The sequence below is a fragment of the Oncorhynchus masou genome, chromosome 31 (genome assembly GCF_036934945.1).
Source record: "Oncorhynchus masou masou isolate Uvic2021 chromosome 31, UVic_Omas_1.1, whole genome shotgun sequence".
Classification (NCBI taxonomy): domain Eukaryota; kingdom Metazoa; phylum Chordata; class Actinopteri; order Salmoniformes; family Salmonidae; genus Oncorhynchus; species Oncorhynchus masou.
Window position 1 is genome coordinate 81710512 of NC_088242.1, and position 25933 is coordinate 81736444.

Sequence of the window (25933 nt, forward strand, 5' to 3'; positions counted from 1 at the left end):
ATGGGCATTCCATTGAACCTGGGTACTCTGCTCCTGATACTCCTCTTCTACACACAAGGTAAAAAAATAAAATACCTAGACTACACATGTACAGTGAGCTCCAAATGTATTGAGACATTTGTTGTTGTGGCTCTACTACAGCGCATTTGATTTGAAGTGACACAATGACTATGGAGGTTAAAGTGCAGACTGTCAGCTTTAATTTGAGGGTATTTTCATCCATATCGGGTGAACCGTTTACAGCACTGTTTACATAGACCCCCAATAGAAATGAATGGAAAATAATGTATTGTGTCATTTTGGAGTTACTTTTATTGTAAATAAGAGTAGAATGTTTCTAAACACTTTCACAATAATGTGGATGCTACTGTGACTATGGATAATCCTGACCGAATTGTGAATAATGATGAGTGAGACAGAGGCATAAACATATTCTATTTTTATTTACAACAAAAGTGACTCCAATGAGACACAATACATTATTAACCATTCATTTCTATTGGGCACAAAATAATCAGAAACAACCAAAACAAACAGTAAATGCTTCCAACCAATGTGTAGTCACAAGCTTGAGGTAGTACTTGCATGCTATGAATATGGGACCAAATACTTTAAGTAGTAAAGTTACAGTAAATTTGTCCCAATACTTTTTCTCCCTTAAGTGCTGTAATTTCTAAATGTTTCACCTGATATACACTACCGTTCAAAAGTTTGAGGGTCACTTAAATGTCCTTGCTTAATGAAAGAAAAGCACATTTTTTATCCATTAAAACAACATCAAATTGATCAGAAGCACAGTGTAGACATAGCTAATGTTGTAAATTACTATTGTAGCTGAAAACGGCAGATTTTTTATGGAATATCTACATAGGCGTACAGAGGCCCATTATCAGCAACCATCACTCCTGTGTTCCAATGGTATGTTGTGTTAACTAATCCAAGTTGATCATTTTAAAAGCTAATTGATCATTTGAAAACCCTTTTGCAATTATGTTAGCACAGCTGAAAATGGTTCTGATTAAAGAAGCAATAAAACTGGCCTTCTTTAGACTAGTTGAGTATTTGGCGCATCAGCATTTGTGGGTGCGATTACAGGCTCAAAATTCCCAGAAACAAAGAACTTTCTTCTGAAACTCAGTCTATTCTTGTTCTCAGAAATGAAGACTATTCCATGTGAGAAATTTCCAAGAAAGTGAAGATCTGGTACAACGCTGTGTACTATTCAGGTTCACAGAACAGCGCAAACTGGCTCTAACCAGAATAGAAAGAGTGGGAAGCCCCGGTGCACAACTGAGCAAGAGGACAAGTACATTAGAGTGTCTAGTTTGAGAAACAGACGCCTCACAAGTCCTCAACTGGCAGCTTCATTAAATAGTACCCGCAAATCACCAGTCTCAACGTGAACAGCAGAGGTGACTCCGGGATGCTGGCCTTCTGGCAGAGTTGCAAAGAAAAAGCCATATCTCAGACTGGCCAATAAGAAGAAAAGATTAAGTTGGGCAAAACAGATACTGGACAGAGGAACTCTACTTAGAATGCCAGCATCCTGGAGTCGCCTCTTCACTGTTGATGTGGAGACTGGTGTTTTTTGCAGGTACTATTTAATGAAACTGATAATAGGCATCTGTACACCTATGTAGATATTCCATTAAAAATCAGCTGTTTCCAGCTACAATAGTCATTTACAACATTAACAATGTCTATACTGTATTTCCAATCAATTTTCTTGTATTTTAATGAACAAAAAAATGTGCTTTTCTTTCAAAACAAGGACTTTTCTAAGGGACCCCAAACATTTGAACGGTAGTGGAAATGGAAATCTGATGGAAAAGCTGACAGTCTGCACTTTAACCTCATAGTCATTGTATCATTTCAAATCCAGAGCCAAAATAGCAAAAAAAATTGTGTTAGTCCCAATACTTTGAGCACACTGTATGCATTTATTCAGGGTCTTGTACTTTTGCAGTCTACTACTACTAATCCAATCAGGTATTATGCAAGGTGGTATCAAATAAGAAAAATCCACAACGTTTTAGATATTATGGGTTGAGTGGATCCGGATTGTTGATGTTGTCACAGTATACGCAGGGCGTATCTATGGGGGCAAGGAGGCTGTGGCCCACAGTAGACCCTACATGGTTCTTTTGGAGAAAGCTGTTGCCAACAATCTGAAGCCAGGAAGCTTTTGTGGTTTTCTAGTGAGAGAGAGGACTTTGTGATGACTGCTGCCCACTGCAATGGGGGGTCAGTAATGTCTGCTTATCTAGTGAGGGAAAACCAATAGAAAATGTGTGGAGCCCATTGGCCTCCATTATCTGCCCTATAAATGCTTCAACTGTTTCTCCTTGAAACTCACTACCTTACAGCTCTATGCCTAGAATTAAAATGCATGCTGGTCAAACTACTCTTTCAATTGGATTTTTCCTGCAATCTCACCAACATTTTAATAGGGTACCATTTCAATGTCTCTAGGTTTTTCACACCTGAATATCTTTACTGTTTTTAGCCTCGGGCTATCCTACCCCATGCTTCACATAGCTCTTCCTAATGTTGCATTTACACATTTTAACAATGTATTTCTAATGTCCCCTTTGGAGCATTTAGACGTGAAACACAGCTTAGCCCGGGGCTAAGACATCCAACAGCCAAAGGCTGAGATAAAAGGTGCAGTATGGAAAACCTACCAATAAATGTAGTCATGCACCATTAAGATATACTGCAGACTATTTAACCCTTATAAGAAAAAACATGAAATCATGTGAAACGTGTTTTTGGAACCCTGTGTGTCACGTTGAATAAATTATTGGAGACAGGCACAGTAATGCCATGAATAGGATTCGGGACGAAGCCCAAAACAAACACGTATCCAAAAATATTGAGCTGTAACCCAAACTAAAGAGCGAGGTAAAACCTCTAATAAATACACGGGGCAAGACCCGTAATAACAAATGCACAATACACGCAGCACGAAAGCCGAAATAACAACGCACATGTACTCCCAGACCAACAGGCATGGGAACAATAACCAACAAAACAATGGTGAACAGAGGGCACATGTATAAAATTACTAATCAGGGGAATTGTATGCAGGTGTGCGTAATGAAACACTTCAGTGACGCCTAGAGGCCGGTGACGTAGACCTCTGGAACTAGTGCACGGAAGGAGCAGCAGTACAGGGGGAATCCGTGACAACATGCTCACGTGTAGTTTCATGTTATCACATGTTGCTTTACACGTTGTCACATTAACTTCCCATAAGATTACGTGATCACATGAAAACGTGTTTTCGGAACACTTCACGTGATCACGTGAAATTAATGTGGTTTTTCCGTAAGGAAATGTCAGGGCATAGGTTGAAGCAAGCGGGAAGCAAGGATATACGGTAGATTGACATTATGTTTTCAATCAGTGTCTGTGTTTGTCCACTACGGTCAGTTGCAGATATGTGTAGGAATACAGTATATTCCATTGCGTTGTGCCTCTGTCTGTGTGTATGCTACAGATCTATTAAGGTCAAGCTGGGAGTCCACAATGTGCAGCAGGAGCAAGGTCAGGAAATGCTTGTGAAACAGGCATTTTCGCATCCAAATTATGATGAAGAATATAATAATGATATCATGCTACTCAAGGTAAAAGTCCAAGCTAGGACCTAAAGCTGCACATATTTTTATTTTTACCTACACAGGTGAAATTGTGTATGTACATTGTCACTACAATGTCAAAGTATGAATTGGATTGGTAAAAAACAGTTAACCACCATTAAATTAACTACCAGGCTTGCTGAATAGACTATAGAACCAAGGATGCAAGTTGTAACAGTCAACAAACCTGCTCTCTCTGCCTCAAAGCTGGAGGAGATTGCAGTTTTCACCGACCATGTGAGACCCATTGGCCTCCCGCTGACAAAAGATGAGGAGGTGCCCAAGGACTGTCTGGTGTCAGGCTGGGGACACACTATCAGGAATATAAAGCAAGGCTCCCCTGTGCTTCAGGACCTCAATGTGACACTGGAGGAGAATCAACTTTGCTCTGACAACCATCAGGTCTGCTCATCAGGACTAAATGGACCTGCTCAGGTAAGTGGCGTCTGAAAGTATGTAAAATAAATAACATGAGAAATAACATGAGAGGAATGAAAGGAAATTATAGTTTCCCTTTGGTTTGAGGACATGAATCATTCCAAGGGAAATGTGCCTTTTCGTTTGCCTGGCTACCTAAACTCCTTGCTTTGGCCAGACGCTACGCCACGCACACAGACGTTAATTTGTTCTCGGGGAGGTACTCCGCAATGAGTAGCTCCCCGATGATTTCTAAAATGCAAACACATTCTAATTGTTCTGATTGGGCCTAGAAAACAATGGGTTGAGCTAAAACACAAGTGGATAAAGAGGTGTTTTGAATATTCGGAAATGGCTGTGATACTCAAATTCAGTGTTTCTTAATCCTGGTCCTGGGGAACCAAGTGGGTGCACATCTTTGTTTTTGCCCTAACACTACACAGCTGATTCAAATGATCAACTCATCGTCATCTTTGATGATTTGAATCAGGTGTGTAGTGCTGAGGCAAACACAAAAATGTGCACCCCTTTGGATCCCCAGGACCAGGATTAAGCATAGTAAACAAGTCTGGTGCAATGTTTTCACCTCACTCTAGACTAGATAGTGTTCTGTTGCGTCAGACACAACCACATAGATCAGATGAAGGCTCTTAGCTGCCAAATCTGTTTTGGTTTAACACGATCAGATGAATCTTGCAACTGCATGATGATGGTTGTGTTGGAGGAGCTCATGCCCCCTTTTCACTTCTCCACTCATTTTTCAGACAGAAATACATGCTTAGCCCAAAATAGAATCCTCTTTAAAGTCAGCGCTGTCTGAGGAACACAGAGCCCCAGGAAAACTACCATGGGATATAGACCAACAGTAGATACCTCTGTCTGTAGACATATCCAGCGTTGCTGATATGGCTAACGTGGCTGCCAAACAGTGTGGAAAAGAAAAGCAAAACATTGAAACAGAAATGTATAGGTTTCCACTGAAAGCCAAAGAGGTTTGTAAGTGGGGACCTAAGACTCCAATATATTATTCATTTTGTAGGGGTCATTTGTAATTAATAAGCACCGAAAGGCGATATTTATTAAAAGAACTATATATTTAGAAAAAGAACTATATTTAGACATTTCTCAGTTGAGACCAGGGGAATAATCGAACTTCCAGATGTAGCTAGCTGGCCGAGTCCAGTATTGGTCAATTGTTGTAATTGGTCATAGGTTTTCACCATGGAACTTGTTAGTGGAGGATTCATTACTGTGGTGTGAATACAAATGCAACTCTTGGTTAATTCTTGCTGCTGGGCAGTCGAAATGAAGGAGCCTTCATGGAGACAGGAGACCGACCGCTCCCATTCCCAATGCCATGTGGAGTGACAGACAACCAAGCAGCCTCTCCGGCTCTCACGCGGATGTGTTGCAGGCTTAACAGCCAGAACATGTTAGATCTCTGCTGACATGTCTCTGAAAACCAAATTGGATTACATGGGTATGAATGCCTCATTTTCCATATGGGTTGTTTGGTTGCCACATCCTAGCGATATAGCCAATCAGAAATAGGCTAGTGGTCAATCCTGGATGGTCGTATAAAAATATTTTACTGCAAAAGTGGTTAAATTGATAGATTTTGTAACACGGAACCCAAAACGGGTGCGCCATCGTGCGCTATCATGCATACATTTATTTTGTTCCCCTACACCAAATGTGATCATTTTTATTTTATTTTTTATTTCACCTTTATTTAACCAGGTAGGCTAGTTGAGAACAAGTTCTCATTTGCAACTGTGACCTGTCCAAGATAAAGCTTAGCAGTGTGAACAGACAACACAGAGTTACACATGGAGTAAACAATTAACAAGTCAATAACACAGTACAAAAAAAGGGGAGTCTATATACATTGTGTGCAAAAGGCATGAGGAGGTAGGCGAATAATTACAATTTTGCAGATTTGACACGCAGGTTAAAATATCAAAACACATTCTGAACCAATTACATTAATTTGGGGACAGGTCGAAAAGCATTAAACATGTATGGCAATTTAGCTAGTTGGAATGTACTTGCTAGATAATTTGTCCTATTTAGCTAGCTTGCTGTTGGTAGCTAATTTGTCCTGGGATATAAACATTGTGTTACGGCTTTCTAGGTGTGAAGGAGAGTCAGACCAAAATGTGGGGTGTAGATTGCGATCCATGTTTATTAAACTGAAGCAACACGAATCTAAATACAAACACTACAAAACCAAAAAACGTAATGAAAACCGAAACATCCTAATACTGGTGCAAATAAACACAGAACAAGGACATCGGGACACTAAGGACAATCACCCACGAAACACTCAAAGAATATGGCTGCCTAAATATGGTTCCCAATCAGAGACAACGATAAACACCTGCCTCTGATTGAGAACCACTTCAGACAGCCATAGACTTAACTAGAACACCCCACTAAGCTACAATCCCAATACAAACACACCACATACAAAAACCCATGCCACACCCTGGCCTGACCAAATAAATGAAGATAAACACAAAATACTTGGACCTGGGCATGACACATTGAGTTGTTATTTTACCTGAAGTGCACAAGGTCCTCTACTCCGACAATTAATCCACACATAAATCAGCCAACTGAATTGTTTCTAGTCATCTCTCCTCCTTCCAGGCTTTTTCATCTTTGAACTTATATGGTGATTGGCATCTACACTTTTACCACGACAACCAGCAAAACAGTTCATCTTTCAATCACCCACGTGGGTATAACCAATGAGGAGATGGCACATGGGTACCTGCTTCTATAAACCAATGAGGAGATGGGAGAGGCAGGACTTCCAGCGTGATCTGCGTCAGAAATAGAAAGGAGTTGGCACGCTCGAGCAGTGCGGGTGCAATACATTTATTTTGCTCGCACACGCTCGCACACGCAACATGTCCGGTCTGGTCAGCTTGTAACACACCGCCTTAACTCAAAAAGTGCAGAATAATGCCTGGCTGGAGGAGGGGTGGTCCACCTAAGCTCATGTAACTCAAAATTGCAAGCTCTGATAATGCTCAAATGTGGAATACAAGTAGTCAGTTGTCCCTACATACACAAACAAACATCATTAGGATATCTTAATGCATCTTAGAAATATATATATATATTACTGTAAACACAAAGATACAATTGTTGGAAATATCAACTATGAATATTTATGATAAAAACTGTTTTTCCAGTCATATGTTTAGCCCCTACTCTTGTAATTACGTTAGGGGGCCTTCTTAGATTTGACTCCAAATCCATTATGGATGCCACATTACCATTAAATTGTGGTTTAATCACCTGTATATGTACATGTTTGTGGGCCTTCACATCATAGGAATTGCCCCCTTCCAGCCATGCGTTATTCTGCACTGTTTGAGTTAAGGGGGTGTGTCACAATATCTATCACTCTTTAACAACTTTGCAGGAAAATATTTTTACACAACCATCCATTTCATATATGGGAGAGTCTTCTTATACCTCGGGTAGGTGTATCTCAACATTTCTGGGGCCTTGTCACTAGGCTAAAAGACCCCACTCTGTCTACATGGCCTTATTTGACAGGCAAATAATGTGTGGCGCCCCCTTGATCTATGTTTAGTGCTTATATTTTCATTTTCTACAGAGATACTGTTATTTGTCTGTAGGCACACTCCACGAGGAAGGTTTCTTGACACGATTGTGCAATATGGCTTTTTTCCACTTCAATGTTTATCTTTAGTTTGAAATTAAGTGGAGATATAACATCTGCATTTCAAATGTGTGAAAACTGCAGGCAATGAAATATAGATATTTTGACTGTGATTGGGTATAGAAAAGTTTCTCAATACAGCCCTTGAGTTCACCTACCGACCTTCTGAACCTTGAATAGAGTGCTACTGCCCGAGGGAGGCTGTCTCCACACAGGCAGCACACAATAGTATTCTGGATATTTGGCTGTGACTGAAAAGAGAGGCAGATATTTGGGAATAGAACAGATAGACAGAGAATGGAAGAGGGAAGGAATGAGGGGGACAGTACAAAGAGTATCTTTAGAGGGGTCTTGTTCGGGGGGAGGAGTTTGGGGGGTAGAGGCAGCAGAGTAGACAGTCTATGTTGGTCATTATAGGGCTTTTAGAGGATGGAGAAAATAGACTGCGGATTTCAGCTGAAGATTCCATGAGAACAGACCTATGGGAGGAGGGCTACGAGACGGGGCTATAGGGAACACTGTGCGCCTCACCCCCTCCCCATGCCTAAACTCTCATCCCACATATGGGCTCCACTATTTGATTAAGAATGGTAACCTTAATAATAACACTGTGATATGCACTGTATTGCTTACTTTTTGTAGTACTAGTCTGTCTGGTCTCCTGCGTTCACAACTCATCAGTCAAAATGTGTTTTCTAATAGTTATTGTACTCACTGAGCAATTCTCCTTTAGTACTGTGCTTGTTTTTATCTTCTTCCCATGTTTTTGGAAGTGAGTTGAATGATATAAACAGCTTCTCCATACTTGGCATAATGACCTCTATATTTCACTATCACACCTGCTGTTAGTTGACCTGGCTCTGACTCCAGCAAGGGTAGGTAACTCAGAGCCATTCGGGGGTAGACTCGGGGGTAGACGTAACATAGTACACTTAAATCCAGGATACTCCAACTAGAATGATATGTTATGCTTCATATGGTATATTCATTTGTAGATCTCCATCATCCATTTTGTATGATATGTTACGAATTAGAATTTATGTGATATGTTACGAATTGCAATTCGTACAATGTGTTCCGAATTTACAAAACGTAGCCTAGTGGTTGTGCCAAAGGTTGCTGGTTTGAATCCCCGTGCCGACATGGTGAAAGAATCTGAGCAAGGCACCTAACCATAATTGCTCCTATAAGTCGCTGGACAGGAGTGTCTGCTAAATGACAACAACAAAAAATAAAAAAAATGTAATGTTACGAATTGCAATTCGTTGTGGCTAATGTTAGCTAGGTAGCTAGGTGGCTAAGGCTGCAGATAGCTAGGGGTTAAGGTTAGGAGTTACGTTAAAGGGTTAATGTTAGGGAAAAGGTTAGCTAACGTGTTCAGTAGCTGCAAAGTAGCTAAAAAGTAGTAAGTAGTTGCAAAGTTGTTAATTAGCTAAAATGCTCAAGTTGTCCATGATGAGAGCCACACAACCTTTGGGTTGCTAGACGTTTGCGTTATACACCCACCCACCCTCCCTACTTTTGTTTTTGACTTAGCCATTTTCTGCAGTCAATGACCAAAAGTACCCTTTGGGTGGATTGTTATTCAGATTTTTCAGAATTTCATAGTTAATAAAGACTACAAAAATCTGGTGTTTCCATGTCAAATGGTTTTGTTATATTTCAGTCTTCTGTGATGTATGTAAAGTGTAATATACTGGGATGCATTTACCATGCTACGTCTAGTCTATGAAACCAGGCTATTTGGGACCACTTTCAAATAGAGGAGGAAGTGCTAAAGAGCAGGTAAGATTTTTAGTTTTACGTTGAAAGTATTTATCCCTTTCTGTGAGATGGTTTATGTTTTGTTTCTCTTTCGGGCACCATGAGAAATGGAGAGGCCAATGTGCTCTAGCACTCTTCCGGGTTAAATGAGGACATAGACTACTGTCTCAATCTCCTTTGTTACAGAAGGCCCTCTAACGTGAGGAGAGGAGTGGTGGTCTAAGTTAAAATGGCGAATCCATCTGTGAGCGCTGACGTCCATCTTTGTGCGCTGACGGCATGGCCTTGGCGTTCTCAGCAGTTTTTTTCTGGACCCACAGCAAATCCTGGTGATCAGGGCCTGCTCATCTGTCTGGTCCAGAGTTCTCCTGCATGTTGTCTGTTTGTCCGCCCCCATCGTAGGGACATGCTGGTCGTCACGTAACTACCCTGGTCCTCCATTCAGCAGGAGAATGGCGTCTCATCCTTCACGCTGAGGACAGTCGTTTTTTTGGACACCCTGTTATGAAAGCCATATCAGTGCTCCAGCGGTTGATTTAAGGGTTTCAGTGAAAGGTGCATTGACTGGTTTGGGTTAGGGTTGCTCTGAGAGGCCCAAGAGGGGCAGAACAGAGTAAATGGCTATCAAAGACCAGACAGACAGTCTAATGATAGCAGTTGCTTTTTCTTGGGACTGATGGATGTGTAAAAAACAACAACTCTAAAGGTGTCCAGAGCTCTTTTCCTTCCAACATGCACCTTTGTAGAAGCCATTTCCTCACATAAACTGCTACTCCATACAGGCTGAGTGTTACTGATAGTACGGTATATCCTCGAAATTTACTCCAACTTTGTAGCGAGGGTAGTATTTTGATGTGAGGAAATGGAACTGAGGTCAGGTGCTGTTTGAGGAAGTGGAGGGATTGGGTAATGCTGTCCACAGTGTCTCCTAACCCCTTGTTACGAATCCCTTTTGGCCCGACAGTCTAGGGGGGATGGTAATGAGACTCGTAACATAACTCATGCAAATTATTATTGTGACAAAGGAAAAGTGTGAACGAAATAAGCACGACAACTGAAATCTACCGTCAAACTCTAGGTTTATTTATAAACACACGGTAATGGGGAGAGCAGGAAAAGGGGCTGAGCTGGACCCAAGGAAAGAAACAATAAGTATTCAAAAACACCCCTAAGCTAGACTAGCCTACTTTAACAACAGCTAACTAACTAACCAAAAATACAGTGGGTGGTCCGCCCAGTTCTAACTAGTGTATTTAACAAAGTTCACCTACGGGTAGTGTATGCCCATGGGCGACTTGTCTTGGTTTCCCCCTTTTCCACCAGCAATCAAACACAAACACCATAACCAAAAACAATACTCACAGGTGATGACAAAGTGCTATGAGGTGCTTAAACAAAAGAGAGGTTAAGACACAAAGCGAGAGTGAAACACAGAGACCTACAGACATGGCATTTACAGAGAGGCTGAGCTGAGCTGAGCTGAGCTCCAGAACAAACAAATGATGGGGTTTTTAAACCATGGGGAAGGAACTGTGATAGGTTTAGGAAATATGAGGAGGTGTGTCTTCTGATTGATGATTGATTTTTGACTGATTGGGGAGTGATGATTTTCACCTGTGAGGGGAGAAGGAGAGAAAAGAAACACACACACAGGATACACACACACACAGGATAACTGTATCCGTAACACCCCTCCTGTCTTAGCCTCCAGTATTTATGCTGCAGTAGTTTATGTGTCGGGGGGCTGGGGTCAGTTTGTTATATCTGGAGTACTTCTCCTGTCCAATTCGGTGTCCTGTGTGAATCTAAGTGTGCGTTCTCTAATTCTCTCCTTCTCTCGGAGGAGGACCTGAGCCCTAGGACTATGCCCCAGGACGACCTGACATGATGACTCCTTGATGTCCCCAGTCCACCTGGCCGTGCTGCTGCTCCAGGTTCAACTGTTCTGCCTTATTATTATTCGACCATGCTGGTCATTTATGAACATTTGAACATCTTGGCCATGTTCTGTTATAATCTCTACCCGGCACAGCCAGAAGAGGACTGGCCACCCCACATAGCCTGGTTCCTCTCTAGGTTTCTTCCTAGGTTTTGGCCTTTCTAGGGAGTTTTTCCTAACCACCGTGCTTCTACACCTGCATTGCTTGCTGTTTGGGGTTTTAGGCTGGGTTTCTGTACAGCACTTTGAGATATCAGCTGATGTACGAAGGGCTATATAAATAAATTTGATTTTCTTTGATTTGGCTATCTTCTGGTGCAACTGTCTGTCACGGTGTATAAATGCCCTCGGGTTCAATTTCAATGGGATTCTTATTCATGACTTTGTTGCTTCCACTGAATCCCAAAATAATAACTGTTCACATAGTGGGACAGTGGAGAATCCATTATGTTATATGAGAGAAATACAGCCTAAGGACTGTAAAAGTATTCATATAAGCCCAGGAAGAGAACACTGTGAGCTCTGAAGAGGAAATGTATAATTCTTGCCCGTTTTATTGGTGTTATTGTTTGGGAACAATACTCTGTTGTGCCTGAATGATTCATGCCTCTGACCGCTGGCATTTAGCAACAACACTAATATGATATTCCTGTTGTGGACGGACAAGGAGTTTTTGATATAACAGGTCTCTGGTATGTGGGAAACATTTGTAAAATAGCTGGAACTGGGGATGAAGATTGGATTGGGTGGAAGGATAGAGGGAGAGAGGAAGGGGTTGACAAGAGCGAGAGAGGGCCGGTGGTGTAACTGCACGTACATTAGACCTGTATATGGAAAAGTGCTCTCTGATGGGAAAGCTGTCAGGAGTTGAGGAATGGGATCCGGTGAGGGTGTGCTTGGGACATGGCAGCAATGAAATGGAAGGCTTCCGCTGGGTAATGTCACACCGCTGATGCTGACGAAGACCGCTCCCAGACAGAATTATGGTTGTTGTGAGCAACGGTAAGGCGTCTATGCAGGCCAGGTAGGCCTGTGATATGTCTCCGGGATGACAGCGTAGAAATAAACAGCTGTCTCTATGACAGTAATAAGAATGTCATATTTAGTGAGAGGCTTGAGGGATGCACCGTAGGGGTCTTTGGGTGCCTCTCTGATCATTTCCTGTCTAGTGATCATCATCAGTAATAATCAAGCCCCTCAGCAGCCAGGTGACTTGTCAACTAATAGAAAAATAGCCCTCCTCTAAATACATACAACTGCTGTGCTACTGACTATAAAGATGCATTTCTCAGCTCCCCTCTGTCTTCTGAAGGCATGGCAGTGATGCAACCATGTTAGATTTATACTGGCTTCATCTGAATGGGGATGGAAGAAGTTCATTTTGATATATTTGCTTTAGCTTTTATAGGGGAGTTTTTGTGTAATGGCTATTTATTAATATAACTAATATAACGCTATTCAAATATGGTTATCATTGGAGAGGATAAAATAAAATAAATTGAAATATTGTCTTGTCCATTTGGAAAAGTGATTTCTGTCTTTGTCCTTTGTTCTCTTCCACCCTTCCAACAGAAAGAAGAATGAGAAGGAGAGCGTCATCTCAATGTGCCAGAGCAGTTGCAACAATTATCTATGGTTTGACCTGAGCCATCAGAAACAGAAATAGATGAAAAACTGAGGAGAGAACTTTCTTCCGGGCCTCTCAGCGGAGCTAGCAGAGATGCATGACAATGAAGGCCTCCGGCTGGAAAGGCACTCAGCACTTCATCAACTGACTCCACAGAGACGGTCCAGCTCCGGATCTCTCAGAAGTCTGTCAGATCGAGGTAGAGATTCTCTGGGACAATACGCAGGCTTCTCAACCACCCTAGTCCTGTGAGCTAAACTATTTTAAACAGGTGCTAGCACTCTGTAATGGAGGTTTTGAAGTGTCCATGCACCATGAGTACCTGTGGTGGCTGTGCTGGCGAGGCTTAGGATAGTGATAATAAATTCTTTGTTGACAGTGACCGTTTCAAGAGGCAGAAATGTTGTCCTTTTAACGAGGTGAGGACATGTTTGCTGTGTGGTACTGATGCACAGAAGCACCATTATCTTCCATATCCGTAAGTCATCTGTATCTAACCAGGATGCTGCTGACTTGTCGTTTGACATACTGATGACACTGTGGATCATAATCTAGACATGCTCAGAATCTGAATTTCATCGGAAGAGAACAAAAATATTTTAAAATCAGCTTGACGTAGTGCCTTCTAAAGGCCTTGGGTCAAAAGCAGAGACAGACCAGGTCACAAGCACAACCATTCCGAAAGAAACAGCATAAACCTGTTTTTCGCTGGAGACCAGCCTTCGTTATGTTTTCGCTATGAGACCAGCCTTCGTTGTGTTTTCGCTTTGAGTCCAGCCTTCGTTGTGTTTTCACTATGAGGCCAGCCTTCGTTGTGTTTTTGCTATGAGACCAGCCTTCGGTGTGTTTTCGCTATGAGGCCAGCCTTCGGTGTGTTTTCGCTATGAGGCCAGCCTTCGGTGTGTTTTCGCTATGAGGCCAGCCTTCGTTGTGTTTTTGCTATGAGACCCGCCTTCGTTGTTTTTTCGCTATGAGGCCAGCCTTCATTATGTTTTCGCTATGAGACCAGCCTTCGGTGTGTTTTCGCTATGAGGCCAGTCTTTGTTGTGTTTTCGCTATGAAGCCAGACTTCGTTGTCTTTTCGCTATGAGGCCAGCCTTCGTTGTGTTTTCACTATGAGGCCAGCCTTCGTTGTGTTTTCACTATGAGGCCAGTCTTTCTTTGTGTTTTCGCTATGAGACCAGCCTTCGTTGTGTTTTGGACACACAAGCTGGGTAGCAACATATGCTGGTCACCCGCAAACCAGCATAAAGTCACATTATGCTGACTTGCAAAGGGATGTCTAATTCCTATTAGAATCCAGCCCGACTGGGGATATCAAAAATGTGAACACAATCTGCATTCAGAATGACTGTTAGGGTTAGAAAGATGAATAAATGAGACCACCTAAACCATCTAAAGTGGAACAACTATTTCAGTAACAGGGGAAATAACTCCAACCAACTGATTTGATTACTTTACAAAAATGTGTTTGTGTCGCATGAAAGGTGAAATACAAACAATTGTGTTCATGTCTAGTAACATTGTCTAGCCTACAGATACTATAAACAGTGTCACGATTGCTTTGCAGCATGTTCAGGATTTCTTTCAAACATGAGACAGCACACAGAATAAACTAGATATCCTAAATAGTGTTGTTTGCATTGGCTCAAATAGGCTATACAGCACTAAATCAGCCAGCCAGGAGTGCCTGTAGGTGAGGATGGGGGAGAGTGACTGATAAATTGTTTCATCCAGGAGAAAGATTTCATCTGAGCATGGGCTCAAATCATCAGTAAAGTATAAACAATGAATTATTCAAAAAGATGAAAGCAATACATTCAGCACAGGTTTACACAATATGTGCAGGGTAATGTCCATGAATGTGTGGTAGCGTCAGCCACCAGATAACATTATCATAACAACATGTTATGGGAGCAGGGAGAAAAATGTGCTGTTTCCTGCCATTTTACACATTTTGCCATGAGGCTGAGAACTTTGCAGTTTTAAAGCTAATTTCCTGCAATGTGTGTGACCAGTAAAACAAATAACATGTTTCCTGTCAAATAGGAGAAACGATGAGATGAGAAAATTGGTTTCGGGAAAAGATCTCAATAGAATTTAATACACATATTTGCTACAAAGTGTCAAGGGTCAATTATCTGGTTCATTACATTTGCTTTGTAGAAAATGATAAATTCTCAGTTATCATCAAAAGATAAATATCAAAAAAATATTCACATACTTTCATATCCTATGTCTCTTTAACAATGAATTAGTGTCTATACCAAAATAAATGCTTTTCACTTACAAATAGTGCAAAAGACATGCCATCTAGCATTTATAACCATATACATGTATAAACATAACCATGTATAACCAATTGTATGTATGTTTGTCCAACACATTTACATTTACATTTAAGTCATTTAGCAGACGCTCTTATCCAGAGCGACTTACAAATTGGTGAATTCACCTTCTGACATCCAGTGGAACAGCCACTTTACAATAGTGCATCTAAATCATTAAGGGGGGGTGAGAAGGATTACTTATCCTATCCTAGGTATTCCTTGAAGAGGTGGGGTTTCAGGTGTCTCCGGAAGGTGGTGATTGACTCCGCTGTCCTGGCGTCGTGAGGGGGTTTGTTCCACCATTGGGGGGCCAGAGCAGCGAACAGTTTTGACTGGGCTGAGCGGGAACTGTACTTCCTCAGTGGTAGGGAATAGCAGGCCAGAGGTGGATGAACGCAGTGCCCTTGCTTGGGTGTAGGGCCTGATCAGAGCCTGGAGGTACTGCGGTGCCGTTCCCCTCACAGCTCCGTAGGCAAGCACCATGGTCTTGTAGCGGATGCGAGCTTCAACTGGAAGCCAGTGGAGAGAGCGGAGGAGCGGGGTGACGTGAGAGAACTTGGGAAGGTTGAACACCAGACGGGCTGCGGCGTTCTGGATGAGTTGTAGGGGTTTAATGGCACAGGCAGGGAGCCCAGCCAACAGCGAGTTGCAGTAATCCAGACGGGAGATGACAAGTGCCTGGATTAGAACCTGCGCCGCTTCCTGTGTGAGGCAGGGTCGTACTTCGGATGTTGTAGAGCATGAACCTACAGGAACGGGCCACCGCCATGATGTTGGTTGAGAACGACAGGGTGTTGTCCAGGATCACGCCAAGGTTCTTAGCGCTCTGGGAGGAGGACACAATGGAGTTGTCAACCGTGATGGCGAGATCATGGAACGGGCAGTCCTTCCCCGGGAGGAAGAGCAGCTCCGTCTTGCCGAGGTTCAGCTTGAGGTGGTGATCCGTCATCCACACTGATATGTCTGCCAGACATGCAGAGATGCGATTCGCCACCTGGTCATCAGAAGGGGAAAGGAGAAGATTAGTTGTGTGTCGTCTGCATAGCAATGATAGGAGAGACCATGTGAGGTTATGACAGAGCCAAGTGACTTGGTGTATAGCGAGAATAGGAGAGGGCCTAGAACAGAGCCCTGGGGGACACCAGTGGTGAGAGCGCGTGGCGAGGAGACAGATTCTCGCCACGCCACCTGGTAGGAGCGACCTGTCAGGTAGGACGCAATCAAGCGTGGGCCGCGCCGGAGATGCCCAACTCGGAGAGGGTGGAGAGGAGGATCTGATGGTTCACAGTATCGAAGGCAGCCGATAGGTCTAGAAGGATGAGAGCAGAGGAGAGAGAGTTAGCTTTAGCAGTGCGGAGCGCCTCCGTGATACAGAGAAGAGCAGTCTCAGTTGAATGACTAGTCTTGAAACCTGACTGATTTGGATCAAGAATGTCATTCTGAGAGAGATAGCGGGAGAGCTGGCCAAGGACGGCACGTTCAAGAGTTTTGGAGAGAAAAGAAAGAAGGGATACTGGTCTGTAGTTGTTGACATCGGAGGGATCGAGTGTAGGTTTTTTCAGAAGGGGTGCAACTCTCGCTCTCTTGAAGACAGAAGGGACGTAGCCAGCGGTCAGGGATGAGTTGATGAGCGAGGTGAGGTAAGGGAGAAGGTCTCCGGAGATGGTCTGGAGAAGAGAGGAGGGGATAGGGTCAAGCGGGCAGGTTGTTGGGCGGCCGGCCGTCACAAGAAGCGAGATTTCATCTGGAGAGAGAGGGGAGAAAGAGGTCAGAGCACAGGGTAGGGCAGTGTGAGCAGAACCAGCGGTGTCGTTTGACTTAGCAAACGAGGATCGGATGTCGTCGACCTTCTTTTCAAAATGGTTGACGAAGTCATCTGCAGAGAGGGAGGAGGGGGGGGAGGGGGAGGAGGATTCAGGAGGGAGGAGAAGGTGGCAAAGAGCTTCCTAGGGTTAGAGGCAGATGCTTGGAATTTAGAGTGGTAGAAAGTGGCTTTAGCAGCAGAGACAGAGGAGGAAAATGTAGAGAGGAGGGAGTGAAAGGATGCCAGGTCCGCAGGGAGGCGAACACATCTCAACAGATTACCCACTATAGTAGTGCAAACATAAATGTTACCCAATGCTACACAATCGACCACAATGACCCCCACTAGCCATACTACAGCTAACAGTAAAATAAATTACCAGCTAAGCATAGACCTGGGTGAAGCTATCCACAATAAGGATTAGCCTCAAGGGGAATTTGCGTTTTGCCTTCAAAATGAAAGTGCCCCATGGAAAGTGATTCAAATGGATACAAATATTGGAATCATGCCATATTGTCACGAACCGGCTTGACGTTCGCAACAAAAGGGAGACAACATGGAGACAAGGAATAACAAAATATATTTATTAAATAAAGTAAACTAAATACAATTAACAATGGTGCGTGAAATCAGTAGTGTTAGTGAGCGTTTGCATGCATATATGTGATAATGTGGGGTGTTGAAAGGTGCCAAAGCAGGCAGGCAGGCAGGCAGGCAGGCAGGCAGGCAGGCAGGCAGGCAGGCAGGCAGGCAGGCAGGCAGGCAGGCAGGCAGGCAGGCAGGCAGACAGACAGACAGACAGACAGACAGACAGACAGACAGACAGACAGACAGACAGACAGACAGACAGACAGACAGACAGACCACAACCAAACTCTAACAGTGTGTCTGCATGGAGAGAGTCTCCTCAATGAATGGGGAAGAGGTGTATTTATCCCGGGACACACCCGAGCCCAGGTGTGTCCCATTTCGCTGACGACCCTCCTGGCTCCGTCCACCGATATCCTATTAAGGAAAACAAGAGCAAAGAGAAAGAATTCGGCAGACAGATTGGGAGGGTCGTCACAGTATTTAGACTAAATAATGCTGAACAAGGTCAGAATGTTTTTATATCAATTCAACAAAAGACAATTATTAGTTAATATGACACAAAAAAACAAACAGTTGGTGTCGCACTGTGGATGTTTTAGACTTTAAAATTGCATTATGGGCATACTCGGAGGGGTTGGGTTAAATGCGTAAGACACATTTCAGTTGAAGGTATTCAGTTGTACAACTGATTAGGTATCCCCAGTTTCCCCTTTAATGCTTGTCTTGGGCAGGAACTCACCGGAGCTAGATACCTGCACCTGAAACGTTATACTGTTTGAGCTCCTGTTCCTCTTATGGAATATTAGCTCAAAAGTATTGTGGAGCTCCTGCACCTAAAATTAAACAGTACCGGCACCCAACATGAGTACCACCACCTATTTTAATCCAAGTCAAGCACTGCGAATACTTATATGTACTGTATCACCTTTCCTATTTATTTCGGGTCAATGAAATTGGGTATCCGCCTACTCTGTAACATTCACAGATTAAGGACTTTGAAACCGGTGTGAAATGAGCCACATTAAGCTCACTAGTCAAACTACTATGTGCTGAACATTCATATTGCAATGTACAGGCTTACCTATGGATCTTGGCTCCATTAATTGGGGTATCAGCCTAATCAGTGACACCCACAGATAACACTTCTGAAGAGTTTACACAAATATGAGTGTTGTAGCTCATAAGGGACTTTTAGCTGTGTGAAATCCCCTCACTATACAGCCTATTGTGCGTATTGACATTCGTATTGCAATGTACAGCCTTCCCTATGGTGGGGTCCATGAATATTAGCTGCAATGCTAATAGTTGTGTAAACTCTTCAGAATTGTAATCTGTGGGTGTCACTGATTAGGCAGATACCCCAATTAATGGAGCCAAGATCCATAGGTAAGCCTGTACATTGCAATATGAATGTTCTTTACATTGTAGGTTGACTGGTGAACTTAATGTGGCTCATTTCACGCCGATATCAAGGTCTTGCAATAGGTGCTACGATGCTAATATTTGATATTTGTGAAAACTCTTCACAGTTGTGTTCTGTGAGTGTCACTGAGTAGGCTGATACCCCTTTTAGGGAGGCTGTACATTGCAATATGAATGGGGGGGAGGGGGGGGTTGTGAGTTCAAATCCCAAGTGAGGTTGACTCCCAAGTAATGCAAAACCATGCCGATCATTATCATATTTCCCAGAATGCTCTATTGTGATTTAAATTTTAGAATGGTTTCTTTCAATATCTGTGTTTTTTAATGTACATTGATTGACAAGTGACGCACCGCAGTTTTGCGGGTGCCCCACAAGGTCGGAGCAAGGTATAGGTTGGAGCAAGGTATAGGTCTGAGCAAGGTATAGCTAATCTCATACTATTCAACACACTTTGACATGAGGCTGAGAGAAAATGTTACTGTTTTAAATAAAATGAGGCTGATCGAAAAGAGGATTTAAACATCACTTTACAAGCCTAAGCATAATGTGACTTTGCTGGTTTTTCTTTAGCTTATGTTGGTCACAAGTGTCAAAAACACAGCAATGGCTGGTCGCCAGCATAAACGCAGCGAAGGCTGATCACCAGCAAAAAAGTTAGTAAGCCAGCATAACTAGCTAGACCACTCTGGTCAGACAAGTTTGACCAGCATCAGACCTGCACTGACCAGCAAATGTATGCTGGTCTTTGCTGTTTTTGTCAGCAGGGAAACCAAAAACAAAAAGCGAAAAATAGAGAAACTGGCATCAGAGATAAATATTGTTGCTTTGATTAATACTTGCACTCCCCTGTGCCCTTTCTGAGATTGCAGTCCACATGCTGCATTGTATTTTCTATTTCATTTTCTATCTTTTTTCATTATCTGGGCCCTTTAGTCATAAGCAATGCTCACTTACTCAGATGGAGAGAGCCCCCCAATCATAAACCCCATTAGATGTGTACCACACACACTCTCATTCCCAGTCTGACACAATATGACTGCATGGGGGGCATTGTATGAATAGAGAAATAAGGCTGCTCCCACCAATGATCTTTATGGGTGATACAGTAAACTCTCCTGGACCTTGATGGAACTCTGTTCCTCACCATGTTCCACCCTGATGGGTATGTGAGACTAGCTGATTCTGTAATGGAACAGCCTGAAAGTGTTGTTTTTGCTACTAGTCTAGAGGTACAGTATGATGGCATGCAGCTTTACAATGAACTTGGGGAAAAACCTCATGTAAGCTTGCCTCCGCAAAAAATTGATGGAGCCTACATATGTTTCCTGATAACCGAAGACAGACTTGTTGGACCCTGTGGAGCCTGTCTGATTCAATTGAAGACTAAAGTAAATGTTGGGGGTTTTTATGCACTCCATTCGGAATTTAATGTAAAGCACATCGTTACATCTTAGTGTAATGCATTATCCGCACAGAGAGGCAACCTGTTGTTCATTTGGGTTGACTGTGCTGGAGCCAGAGGTGGGAGCAGCCAGCCGGATGCAGAGACTGGACATGAGGTGTTTTGGGATCCCCTGGGCTGTGGAGGTCTGACACCAGTGTTGGACATACCGTTAGGCAGAAGATGCAATTGCATCAGGTATTACATCATCAAGGGATCTCGTGAGCTGGGAATAACTTAAAATAATAATACTAGTAATGCTCCGCTCGAGGCTACCCCCCTGACAAACAACCAGCAATCATGGGCTGCTCAGATCATTACTCTCATTCTGTCTTGCTTCAGCAGGTTGATTAAGCTGCAGCAAAACCTGCGGGAAGTTTCAAAGTTGCAAAGGAAATGGGGAGGGAGGGGGGGTTTCCTGGCCACTGTGCTCAGGAGGCCTGGAAACTGGTCACATTCAGGACATATTTTTGTAAGGACTGTGTTTGTGCAAAATGTTTCTTTGAAAAAACAGCGTGGACAGCTGAAACACTGACTGTTGCATCAATTGAAACTGGACGTTCTGAATAAGCATTCTAATCACAATGGATGCACGTGGTGTAAAAAGTACCCAATTGTCACACTTGAGTAAAACAGTAGGTACCTTAATAGAAAGTTACTCAAGTAAAAGTGAAAGTCAACCAGTAAAATGCTACTTGAGTAAAAGTATAAAAGTTTTGGTTTTAAATATACAGTACCAGTCAAAAGTTTAGACTCACCTACTCATTCAAGGGTTTTCTTTATTTTGACTATTTTCTACATTAAAGAATAATAGTGGAGACTCTTATCAAAACTATGAAATAACACATATGGAATCATGTAGTAACCAAAAAAGTGATAAACAATTCCAAATATATTTTATATTTGAGAATCTTCAAAGTAGTCACCCTTTACCTTGATGACAGCTTTGCACAATCTTGGCATTCTCTCAACCAGCTTCATGAGGAATGATTTTCCAACAGTCTTGAAGGAGTTCCACATATGCTGAGCACTTGTTGGCTGCTTTTCCTTCACTGCAGTCCAACTCATGCCAAATCATCTCAATTGGGTTGAGGTCAGGTGATTGTGGAGGCCAGGTCATCTGATGCAGCACTCCATCACTCTCCTTGGTCAAATAGCCCTAACACAGCCTGGAGGTGTGTGTTGGGTCATTGTCCTGTTGAAAAATGAATTATAGTCCCACTAAGCGCAAACCAGATGGGATGGTGTATAGCTGCAGAATGCTGTGGTAGCCATACTGGTTAAGTTTGCCTTGAATTCTAAATAAATAACTGACTGTGTCACCAGCAAATCACCCCCACACCATCACACCCCCTCCCCCATGCTTCACGGTGGGCAGTCCCACACAAAACACACTACCAGGCTGTGAACAGGTGTGTCCAAACTTTTGACTGGTACTGTACTGTACGTAAGTATCAAAAGTAAATGTAATTACTAAAATATACTTAAGTATCAAAAATAGAAGTAAAAGTACGTAAGTATCAATAATAAATGTAATTACTAAAATATACTTAACCTGTTACATCTATGGGGTCGCTATTTCATTATTGGATAAAAAAACGTGCCCGTTTTAAGCGCAATATTTTGTCACAAAAAGATGCTCGACTATGCATATAATTGACAGCTTTGGAAAGAGAACACTCTGACGTTTCCAAAACTGCAAAGATATTGTCTGTGAGTGCCCCAGAACTGATGCTTCAGGCGAAACCAAGATGAAACTTCAAAAAGGAAATGAGCAGGATTTTTGAGGCTCTGTTTTTCATTGTCTCCTTATATGGCTGTGAATGCTCAAGGAATGAGCCTGCCCAATCTATCGTTTCCCCAAGGTGTCTGCAGCATTGTGACGTAGGCATGATGTAGGCATATCATTGGAAGATTGACCATAAGAGACTACATTTGCCAGGTGTCTGCCCGGTGTCCTCCGTCGAAATTGGTGCGTCATCTTCAACTGCACGTCTTTTTCCAAGCGATTCACAGGAGAAAGTAGACATCCACAAACGATATATCAATGAATAGATATGTGAAAAACACCTTGAGGATTGATTCTAAACAGCGTTTGCCGTGTTTCAGTCGTTATTATGGAGTTAATTTGGAAAACAGTTCGCCGTTTTGATGACTGAATTTTCGTTTTTTTTTGGTACCCAAACGTGATGTACAAAACAAAGCGATTTCTCCTACACAAAGAATCTTTCAGGAAAAACTGAACATTTGCTATGTAACTGAGTGTCTCCTCATTGAAAATATCCGAAGTTCTTCAAAGGTAAATGATTTTATTTGAATCCTTTTCTGGTTTTTGTGCAAATATTGCCCGCTAAATTAAATGCTACGCTAAATGCTATGCTAGCTATCAATACTCTTACACAAATGCTTGTTTTGCTATGGTTCAAAAGCATATTTTGAAAATCTGAGATGACAGTGTTGTTAAGAAAAGGCTAAGCTTGAGAGCTAGCACATTCATTTCATTTCATTTGCGATTTTCATAAATAGTTAACGTTACGTTATGCTAATGAGCTTGAGGCTATAACTGGATACAGTTTTTTTCATAGCCAAACGTGAACAAAACGGAGCGATTTGTCCTACACAAATAATATTTTTTGAAAAACTGAACATTTGCTATCTAACTGAGAGTCTCCTCATTGAAAACATCTGAAGTTCTTTAAAGGTAAATTATTTTATTTGAATGATTTTCTTGTTTTTGTGAAAATGTTGCTGGCTGAATTCTAGGCTTATAGCTATGCTAGCTATCAATACTCTTACACAAATGCTTGTTTAGCTATGGTTGAAAAGCATATTTTGAAAATCTGAGATGACAGTGTTGTTAACAAAAGTCTAAGCTTGAGAGCAAATATATTTATTTCATTTCATTTGCGATTTTCATGAATAGTTAACGTTGCGTTATGCTAATGAGCTTGAGGCTATAAATAGGATTCCGGATCCAGGATTGCTCGACGCAAGAAGTTAAGAATCAAAAGTAGAAGTAAAAGTACGTAAGTATCAAAAGTAAATGTAATTACTAAAATATACTTAAGTATCAAAGTAGAAGTAAAAGTATAAATCATTTAAAATTCCTTATATTAAGGAAAGCAGTCGGCACCATTTTTTATTATTCAAATTTACGGATAGCCAGGGGCACACTCCAACACTCAGAAACTATTTACAAAAGATGCATTTGTGTTTAGTGAGTCCGCCAGACCATAGGCAGTAGGGATGACCAGGGATTTTCTCTTGATAAGTGCATGAATTTAACAATTTCCCTGTCCCGCTAAGCATTCAAAATGTACCAAGTACTTTGGGTTGTCAGGGAAAATGTTTGGAGTAAAAAGTACAATATTTTCTTGAGGAATGTAGTGAAGTAAAAGTTGTCAAAAATATAAATAGTAAAGTACAGATACAGCAAAAAATGACTTAAGTAGTACTTTAAAGTATTTTCACTTAAGTACTTTACATAACTTCCGATTTGAGCGTACGCTGCAGGGACCACTGTAGAATGATCACACTGGTTTGTTGGTACGTGCCAAAGGGTTAATAAAGCAAATCTGAAGAAAACACTACTGAGGTTTTATCAACACATCTCCTGCGCTACTCACTAATAGAGAAGCCTTGACCATTGCTACTCCCTCTTCTGGGACGGCTACAATGCCCTCCCCCTCCCTGCTTTATGCATGTCATATCACACCTCCATTCTACTCCTCCCCTCCTATAGGAATAAACTTAAACAGGAAGTACCAGTGGTAAGGACTGTTCAACATTGGTCTGACCAAGATTGTTTGACCACAAGGACAGGGAAATGTTCCAGGTTGTCTCGGAGAATAGCATTGACAAATACAGTGACCATCACTGAGTTCATCAGGAAGAGGATATTGTTCCCACTGTGACGATTGCAACTTATCCAAACCAAAAATCATGGACAGATGGCAGAATTCTCTCAAACTGAACCACTGCATTTAACCATGGCAAGGTGACTGGAAACATGGATGACACCCGAGCCATGGCCTGTTCACCCCGCTACCCTCTAGAAGGAGGATACAGTACAGGTGCATCAAAGCTGAGACCGAAAGACTGAAAAACAGCTTCTATCTCCAGGCCATCAGACTGTTAAATAGTCACTTCTAGCCGGTCTCCGCCCAGTACCCTGGTGGACTAGTGGTTACTAGTGGACTACCACCCGGAACTCAACCCTGCACCTTAGAGACTGCTGCCCTATGATCGTAGTCATTGACCACTGGTCACTTTAATAATGTTTATATACTCTTTTACCTACTTCATATGTACTGTATATACTGTATTCTAGTCATCCTATATAACTGCTGTACACACCTTTTCTATTCATATACTGTCCATGTCTATGCAAACCATTATGTAAATATACAGTATATTTATATTCCAGACTGTGTCATTTCTCCTTCTGATATTTATGAATTCCTTTCTTTTTATTTTGGGTATTTGTGTGCATTGTATTGTAAGGTATCACTGCACTGTTGCAGCTAGAGAAACAAGCATTTCACAGCACCTGCCATAACAACTGCAAAATATAACATTTGATTTATTTGAATTTGATTTTGATGTATCTGATGCTGTCTGGACAAAAAGAGTATGGCAGGTCATATTCTCTTTGTCCAGACAGCAGCAGATGCATGGGCTACATATTTAAGACAAAGGGACGCTGCTGCGCTTGCTTGGGTGCTTTCTCCAGTGAGTGAGTTTCATCTACTCTTTGGAGGCTGGCATTATTTTGGATGAACGTGCAAAGGTAACCTACTTTTTAAAGTGATTTGTTTGACAATCAGATGAAAATATGATGACTGGTTCATTAAAATGTAAAACATTTTTTACAGTTAAATTATGTCTTTACTATAAAACCCCAATAAAAAATATACCTGGGTCCTCCAACTCATTAAGTCTGCCCCTGTCTGACACTGAACAGGGTCATATTGTGGTATAGTCGGCAGTAGTGAGGACGAATCCACTAGAGGGGAGGAGGAAGGGGGAGGGACAGGGTCCTCGGCAGCTGGGACTGTCAGCTGACCCTGGGCGCAGGAAGCAGACTGGAACCGTCTTAACACCCCTCTACGGGCCACTTTGCATTCCACTGCTTCCCATTTTATACAGGGCTTTGTGCAACTGCTACCTCACTGCCAAGTCTCTCCAACTGCTGCCTTCAAATTCCTCCAAAGAAGATGGATGGCACGGGTTCTATGGACTTTCCAGACACTTTGC

The 25933-nt window shown here is 42.2% G+C and overlaps 1 protein-coding gene across 1 annotated transcript; it reads left to right on the forward strand.

Moving 5' to 3' along the window:
- Nucleotides 1–11410, forward strand: LOC135525030 (granzyme B-like). Its single transcript, XM_064952804.1, is given in 6 exon segments — nt 1–58; nt 2080–2201; nt 2204–2244; nt 3503–3629; nt 3849–4076; nt 11366–11410. Coding segments are annotated over 6 exon segments (621 nt in total).
- Nucleotides 11411–25933: the final 14523 nt, after the last annotated feature.